Genomic DNA, 9,080 nt, shown 5'->3' with positions numbered 1-9,080 from the left:
TTAGTAACAAGTTTTCTTTTACTGTTCTGACCACCCCCTAAGGGGATAGGATGAACTATGCAATAGTTTATGTTTCTTATCTGTCAAGTTTGGTATCGTATTGAAGACTCATTAATAGTGTTTTTATAGTGTTTTTGGTTCTAAAAAGTTCAAAAAATTGCCTTCGTGTCAAGCAAAATTGTCTAAGCGTTTTGATTTTGGACTAAATTGGACAAAAATTGATAAGAAGCAGGCGTCTCCACTACAATTGTAGTAATATTTGATCACAACAAGTTAAATGTCATTTACGGTCCTGCTATCTGAACAATAAATTGACCATAAAAAAAACTATTGTATAAATTTTTGTGCAAAAAAAAAGAAAAATGAAACATAATCAAATTTTTTTCAATTTCTGATTGCCAATCTTTTTTTTGGAAACAATTGTTTTCGATTGTCTAAGTCACTAAATTTTCCCGCTTTGGTATAGTTCTCGAATCACACGCACTAAAAACGACACTAATTTGAGGAAAAAAAAACAAACAAAAATTTATACTACGTTTTTTATGAATATGGTCGGAACATTCTGTGCTACTTGCACAGAAATCGGGTGTCCTTTTTTTGTTTCACTTTTTTTTAAGATTTGTTTATTGCAAACAAAAATGTTCAAAATTTTTTTGAAAACAACAAGTTGACAACAAGACAACAAATTGACTCTCCAGATATCAAAACAAGAGAGTTATATTTTTTTATGTACATTATTAATATTTTTAGGACTTTCCTGCCCTTGAAAATAAAATCATGTCACGGTTTCTGTTTTTTGCTAATTTGTGGTGATATTCTGTTCACCATTCCTTTTTAACTTTTATTTTTACGCTTTTTTCAGCAAAAAAGCCATGGTTAAAATAAAAATGTTCGTTATTTTGCAGCAATATGTTGGTAATAATGAACTCGAACGCATTAGTCATTGTTTGTCAAGGTAAACATAACGTTTGAGTAAACATAACAGCTCAACCCCACAATCAAAACTCAAGAGAATGTCAGCATGTTAGATAGAATAAAAGATCAAACTCAATCAAACCTCTTTTCGTGAGCTGAGACTAAATTATTAGTCATGATGCAGTTTGTTTCGGGTACGTGTTTTATTTTATTTGCTTCAAAGTATAAAAGATCACTTTGTAAGTGCGTAGCTCTTGCTCATTGCAACACATGGTTATCATACCACGCGCGGTGAGTAACTACTATACCAATAATAAATCTATTTAAAAAAAGGAAAAACTTCCCTGTTGGAAGCCACAAAAAAACGAGAAACATGTTGCAAAAAAGCGGCCATAGCAAAGTGACAGTTATTGCAGGAATGCATGGTAGTAAGTGAACAAAAATATAATATAAAATGTATGAATTGAAAGGGAATTAAACCAAAATAAAACTGAGCAGAAGACAATAGAAGATATAGCTGGCTCTTTATTTACGGTGAAATTTGAACGACCATTCACTTTGACAGACGAGGAAAACAGCAGCAATTTCAAACTGGTCAACACTAGTTTTCTTTTTATCCTTAAAAACTTCTGATCAGAGGTTTGATTTTATCGTTTTGAAAACTATGAGTTGACAATATTGATTATTATAACAAGATCTTATTTGTTAATATCGGCTTCTTACCATTGAGTGTCTTACACACGGCCATGTTTCAATCATATTAACAAAATAAAGATTTTTTGTACTCAAGTCAGCATTTGAACGAATAGATTTTTACACGACGCGGCCCAAATTAAAATCCCGGATTTTTTTCGGAACTGAAGCTATACTCGCTTAAAAGTCATCTTTTAAAAATTACATAATTTTTTTCTCATTGAGTTTTCGGTTTTGCGAACACTTTCGAGCTTACGGCCATAATCAAGACTATCAATTTACTTCAACTTATCTCGTGAGTATCAGTCTGCTATTCAATTAGCCGAATTGGTGTGGCATATAATGGTGAAGAGTTACAGCAAACCGAAACGGAGCAGAAAAACTGCAGTTGCAGTGTGCAAAGGATTCGAGTCCGACTGCTCAATTGAATTTGTCTATTTCTCCTCCGAAGACGAAGGTAAACGTATGCAGAAGAATTCACAACGAAGAAGGCAAAACATAGGTCAAGAAAATAAGATTTTCGAAAATAGTTTTTTTGAAGGTTTTGTCTAATTATAAATTGGAAACAGCAATAAAAAAAGTCTGCTCAGAAAAGATACCCATCAGAAAGCTGCAATCAGCAAAAAACTTTTGCAGAGATTTATTCATTGCAAAATCAATAGTTTCTGAGGAAACCCTTCAATTTTCTGAGATCTTAAAGTTTCTGCGGCAAGAAAAAGTAAATTCTTCCGAAATTTTCTCAAATATTCAGATCAACAGTTCCAGTCCAGATTTGTTAAGAAATTGAAAGCAAAACGAAGCTTCAATTTGTAGAAAAATATTTTTCGATCGAAACATTGGTCGAGCACAGTATTTATACAGGTTGGAGTTCGAAAAATCGAGCAGAACACATATCGGACGAGAAAGCTGAAACAGGTCAAGCTGACTGTGCGCATGTGATTCGACTGTGCTCATAGATCGACATTCGAAAGTAGATCCAGAAAAAAACGGACCTATTTAACGTCCTCCCTTAAGTCATTGGGTTGTAGGATGTAAACATGGTGCTTAAGTGGAATTTCAATCATTAGAATCGGACGTTTTACAAGCAGCATTCAGCAATATTATTCCAAATTAAATATTGGGGAGTAAGATCTTAACTTGGTCCTCTTAGGGAGAGGATCTTAACTTGATTCAAAAGCTTTTAGCTCTATGGTTCAGAGTTATCGACATTGTCTATTCAGCGGAGCTTTTAATCAATAAATCACTTTTAGGCACGGACCGAGGAAATCCCTTAATTTTTCGACATCTAAGAGTCCCTGCGACAAGACAAAGTATATTCTATAAAAAAATCTTCAGTGATCGATTTTCAGATCACTATTTTTAGTCCAGATTTAATAAGAACTTGAAAGCAAAATGGAAAATTCAATTTGAAAAAATTAGTTTTGGATTTTGGAATTTCTTGTTTCACTGATTCGAAACACCTTTTTTTTTGCTCGAAAAACTCGAAACATAGGTAAAGTAAGGTCGAAATATTACTTTTGGGCAGTCGAAACACAGGTCGATTTCACACGAAACATAGCTTGAGCTTAGTCGAAATACAGGTCAAGCACAGTCGACGAAAATGACCAATCAGTTGAGTTTGGGTAGTTTTTCTTTAACCAGACAAAAATTGGCTTTTTAACTTCTATTTTCGCCAAATTACTTGATAACAGACTAAACTCAAGTTTTGTTCGAGAAAATCAAAACATAATTGAACTGTGTCGAACAAAGACGAAAACTTTTTTGTAGGGTTGAGAAAGTCGAAACACAAAACTTGGTCAAGACGATCAAAAGATGCCAATTTTTGGCCGGAAATGTCGAAACATAAATTAACAACCTCGACCCCGGGAGTTGAACACAATCGATTTTTATGCTTCTATGCCAAAATCGGCTTTCTTTCATTATAAATCGCTGCATTTTCAGATACTCACCACGCTAGAGTTGATGACTTCTCGACGGGATCTCGCGGCGATGGTAGGAGCAATTCTCGTGACCCGGAGGGAAGAAAGAAGAAGCCGAAAACGAAGCGGCGTTCTCTGTTTAACGACGATGCCATTGATGCTCCTGTGAGTCGCAACGATCAGCTGCGCAGTTCGAAGTACACAGAAGATCACCTCGATAGATTATTGGGTAAGAAAATCGTTTTTTGAAAACAATTTTAGAATTTTAGCTGAGGAGTGGTCAAAGACAAGTTACTATGAATTAATTTTTGGTCCAAAGAGAAATTTAGATAAACAAAATAGATCAAATACGCTTTTTCCAATCAAATACGAAGCTGATCTTGTTTGAGTTTCTTCCGAGCAACTCTTTACTTTAAATTGATATGGAAGTCAAAAACTCTTTCAAAATCACCGGTTGCCATGCAGTTAAATCAATGAAAATGTATCTAAAAGGGTTCTTTTCATTTGATGGCATACATAAAATTGAGGTATGTTTTGTCGGTGGAAACAGCAAATAATCAAAATCATTTCCAAGGAGGTGATCTCAATGGACACGGAGACAACACACATCAGAACGGAATTCGGGAATCACAAGAACGAGAAGCCGAGTTATTGGATAAGAACTCCCAGTTGGAGGGGAGGGTGTCTGAGTTAGAAGAAGAAGTGGATAGATTGAATGCTGAAGTGATCAGGTAAGTGATCTGCTAAAAGCAGAGGTCTGTTTAAAAAGATTGCTTGTTTGGTAATAATACCTCTACTCTACAGTTACGGAGATTATTTTTTTCCCAACGAAGAGAATCAGATACCAAAATTGGACAATTTTTGAAACATCCAGTTCAGTTTTGGGTAAAAAGTCTGAAAGCTTGAGCCCTCCAGAAAAAAAGCGAGGTGATCAAATTAAAGTCTGCTGCAAATACAATTATTTAAATATCAGGATGAGTTTCAGGAAAACTCGGAACATCGAAATGACGACTAAGGTCGCGGCCTTTTTTTTCAATTATCGTTGAAAGTTTTATGCCTCTAGATCATTTTATAGACCGCTAAACATTACAGATTAGGGAAGGGCTTTTTTTCGAAAACTGAGATTAATTGATTTTTGTTGCGAACTACTTAGGCTGAAAGGGATTGTCAGAGACAAAGACATGGCAGCTGAAATTGAGAGAGAGAAGTGGAAAGAAGAGATTAAACACTCGAAGGATACTAACACGACAGCTGGACAACGCAGGGAAAACAGAAAACAGACACGCGGTCAAAATCGAGGTTAACATGAATAGAATAAGACAGTTTGTACGATCTGCTCAGAGCTGTTCGAGCAGAACCTCTGTTGCGAATTAATGAATGATCATATAAATTTTATCGGTAAAGTTATCAATGCGCGCAAACAGATAGTTTTTGTTCTTAACGCAAATGCCGAATTATAAATCCTTGTTGCCGCCTTTTTTTCCCTTTTCAGGGGATGGTGTCTGGCAATCATACCTCTTTAACAAACGTTTTATAGCTATTTTTTGTGTAAAATAGCAAATTTTGTTTTGATTTTTTTCTGAAAGTCTTGCTGATTTAAAGCTTTCGTGTTTTACATCCGACTTCTTCGGATCACATCAGACTTAAACACAAATGTTTGTGTTTTCTCTAGAAAAAAAATATGCGCGATTATCATGCTTAAAAAAGACAATACTTAAAATAAGAATTTTGGGTAAACCAGGAACCAATTCAAACGGCCAAAATGGACAGTACGGCGAAGTCGAACGAAGAGCCAGAAGCCTAGGCTGTAAATGCCGAGCCTACAAATGTGTAGCGTGTGACTACTACTTGTTCCACCACAGCCGCCCCAAATCCCCCGGTAAAAGGGGGACCACTTCAAAGAGCTGTGAGTCGAACAAATGTCTCGCGATGCTCCCCCATAACCAATCAATTGCAACTCAAACATCAAAAGAATTTCCGGTTGTGGAAAAAAGAATGCCTCCAATGCAGGCTTCTATCCCGGGGCTTTTTGGGTCGCGGATTGTCCGGAAAATGATATACCTGCCGCTTATTGTCCAAGGTGACATCCCCGCACAGAGTAGACCAGGTCTTGGGAGTGTTGTTACACAAAGAGCGAGGCACAAATAAACAATCACTTTCAGAGTTTAATTGCACTGTGGCTCGAAAATGAATGTTTGTGCTGCTTTTTTAAGTGTGCTTATTTCTTTTGATGTTTTTAGCTTTAGACCAATGATATCACTGGGGCTTCCGCATGCTGGTTTTGGCGTTTTTTGTTGTCCAAAAACTGCTTCACAAAGAAGTGTGCGACTAAATGTCAGTTTTAACGATGCTTGTACTACAATGCACAATTTATTGATAATGTGTCGTTTTAAAGGTCCCGCGGATAAGCGTCGCCCACCTCCTGGAAACAGTCAGAGAGTCCACAAGACCAGTCTTGGTTTGCCAAATGGCAGCATGACAACTTCACCACTGGAAGACAGAGACAGAGTTGGGCACCGGGGTGATGACATGCCTGATATATTCCAGCGGTTGTCTTCCGGAGTGGGATCGTCGGCTATGAGGAGGGGGAGATCAATGGACAGCCTGAACGGGAGTTTACCTAACAAGGATAAAAAATTCGGTAAGAATAATTTAAAGAATTAATGGCTCGATGTAGGTAGCAACTGACTACAAAAATTTAACCTTCCATGGCTAGCTAGAATGCTTATAAGTAGCCAAGTGTGATAACATACTATCACTTTCAACCGGGGGTGTTAACTTGGTTCTACGTTAGAAATTTTCATTTGTTAATTTGATCCCGAAAAATGTTAACTTGATCCCGAAAAATACCTTAAAGAAATCTGAACAATTTTTATAGTGCTTTATGGAGACGATAACTTGTTAAATACGCGTATAGTCAACTCTTCATTCAGTTCGTTCAAACTAATAGCCTTTTGGTAAGAAAAAATGTTGTAATCAGGAGCTAGATATTCTTCCCGAATATAGTCCGCTGACACAATTTCATTTTAAAGGTTCTTAAGGCAAGTGTATATACTAATCATGTGGAATTTTTGTTCCGACTTTCGATTCGAAAGTAACGGAATATTTGTGCTCGGGGTGGGTTTTTTTTTTCTTCAGACAAATTTCGACTTTTTAACTAGCCATTTTTGACGGAATTTTTTTAATATCATTCGTAAGCTATTGTTGTCCTGAGCTTAAATTTGAAAAGATATTTTACCTGTGATTATTTTTCGTAAAGTTATGGGGGTTTAAATATTGCCATTTTGGCCAATTTGGGACAATTAACGCGCGATATATTTCGCGCTATTAACGCGTAAGCGGAGATTTAATCCGTCTTAAAATCGTTCCAAATTGGTTGAAAGAAGCTTACTTGCCATAATTGATTTGTTACAAGGAGCTAAATCTATCTTTTTGTACTTCATATGGCGTGTGGGGGGATGATTTTCATTAAAAAAATTCAAATTTTAGAAAAAAAAATTTTCATTTTATTTCATTACATTTAATTTTTTGATGTTATTACTGCTCCATAAAACCTTAAAAGGCAGTCGGAACATTCAGGGCTTCGCCCTGATACGAGCAGTCTTGTATCTTTTAAAAACAGAATCAGCTTTTTTAAATTTTTTTCAGTTCAGCTTTTGTCGGTCCAATTTTCAAGCTGTATACAAATTTGTTTTTATGCCACATGTGTTTTGTTTGATGTATACTTAAAGTTCAAAGTTAGTTTTCTGTCAGGCTTTTTTTAGCTCGATTAGTTCGAATTTTCATGCATCTTTAAAAATATACAAATATGCGAGCTGCTAATTTCAAGATCAAAAGTTCAAATAGCAAAAGTTCAGGGCTCGGCGTTTTTGGCACCCATTATGATTTGGACTGATCTCGCACAGCAAGCGAGTTCGGTCCAATTTTAATAAACAGCAGCAAGTTTTTAAAGGTGTGCAATTGGCCTGAAAAACGACGATGTAGCAAATGTGATAGTGGTTTTTTTAATTGTTATTTTGCTCCTCAAGTTCAATCTCTATTGGGTTCACTCGGAGAAAAGCTAGTTCTTTCACGACAAAATAGGGCAATTGAATGGAAAACAAATTTAGTTTTGCCTCAGTTGCGTTCATAACTCAGCGTAAGTTTCTATCCCAGACGCTTGCAGATCAAGTTTAAATCCCGACGAAATTTTAATTTTATCTAGTCAGAATGGTCTGTCATCTAGTGTAGCTCTATCAAACTCCCAGACTCAGTGGTGAGCAGGTTCGAATTTTCATTTAAAAGGAAAATTCTCCGTTTTCTTTATATAGTTACTCAATTTATGTTTTCTTTAAGTCCAAATGAGAGATTAATGTTTCCTAATTAAAAAACGTTAAAGGCTTACAGTTCTTGCTCGGTTCTAGTTATTTATCAGTTGAGTACAATAGTCAATAATTTGAGGTTGCGCATTCAAACATTGTGAGTTTTTTTCCTGTTTTTGGGGGTCTTATTTTTATCAAAACAATTTCATTTTCTCATTTTATTTTCACTGCTATAAGCTGTGTCTAAGCCGTGAACTGACAGTGCGGCGTAACGGTTCTGAACGAAAGTTTACGGGATTTAGATCATTTCAATAAAAGATTTCTCAGTTGTATATGTGTGAGGAGAGCTGGGGGATGCCAGTATTCACCCATCTACTAAGATAAGGAAAAGAACATCTGGTCTACTGGCTTCGTGTTAACATTGGGTATAGAGTTTGCAATGTACTAAGATAGGGAATAGGTTTTCAATGCATTAGGATAGGTTATAGGTTTTGACTTTTATGCAATGATTGAATACTTTGTAATGAGTGTTAATACATAGCCAGTGGACCAGGTATTCCTTTTCTCTCTTATTACCATGGAGGCTCTACTGGCACCCCCAACTTACTGACGCATATAGTACTCCTCTCAGATTTTATCTTTTTATTTTGATTTATTTGAAACCAAGTATTTGAAGTGATTTAAATGATTTGGGTGTCCTCCAACCGAATTCAACTGTATCATTAATTCGTGTACGTGTAGATTGGTATGATTTTTAGAAATATCTGATCATGAGATGAATGATCTGATCACATCATGAGTAGTTTCAAATTGCAAACAGCCAAGAACCCTCTTCCTATTTCGGGCCTTGACTTATTGGAAAAACACGCGTTTTTTTTTTCAATTCAACCTGCGTGTAATCTAACCAATTTAGGAGAGGCTTTTCATCGCTTTTTTTTCTATTTTGAAAATGAAAAACTTTTTTTTGCTGTTCCCAATGGCACGGGTAAAATTTTTTAGTTATCCAACCGCCGATATCAGGGAGAAGTTTTTTCTGTAAAAGTGTTTTAATTTTGAAGTTTTGAACATTTTGAACATTTTTTTGAGAATTAGCGAAAAACTTTTTCATTTTCATGTTTTGTTTTTCTGTTCGTTGAGGACAACTGTAGTATAATATGCATAGTTTACAAATATGCTTAGTTTTAGTTTGTTGCCGGCGGCTGTTCCACTAGCACAGCCGCCGGCGCAGCCCTTTGTGGAATTTTAGGGCAAG

General features: G+C 35.9%; 1 protein-coding gene across 1 annotated transcript; it reads left to right on the top strand.

Moving 5' to 3' along the window:
* The first annotated feature begins 1,260 nt into the window (after positions 1-1,260).
* Positions 1,261-6,191, top strand: LOC134848711 (uncharacterized). The gene is made up of 6 exons (XM_063866225.1): positions 1,261-2,065; positions 3,550-3,756; positions 4,102-4,258; positions 4,681-4,826; positions 5,269-5,433; positions 5,923-6,191. Exons 1-6 carry the CDS (start codon positions 1,951-1,953, stop codon positions 6,189-6,191), a joined length of 1,059 nt encoding a protein of 352 aa, XP_063722295.1. The 5' UTR covers positions 1,261-1,950.
* The last annotated feature ends 2,889 nt before the right edge of the window (positions 6,192-9,080 follow it).

Source organism: Symsagittifera roscoffensis, chromosome 6 (genome assembly GCF_963678635.1).
Source record: "Symsagittifera roscoffensis chromosome 6, txSymRosc1.1, whole genome shotgun sequence".
Classification (NCBI taxonomy): Eukaryota; Metazoa; Xenacoelomorpha; order Acoela; family Convolutidae; genus Symsagittifera; species Symsagittifera roscoffensis.
Note: the sequence above shows the minus strand (reverse complement) of the source record. Positions and strands in the feature narration are given on the sequence as shown.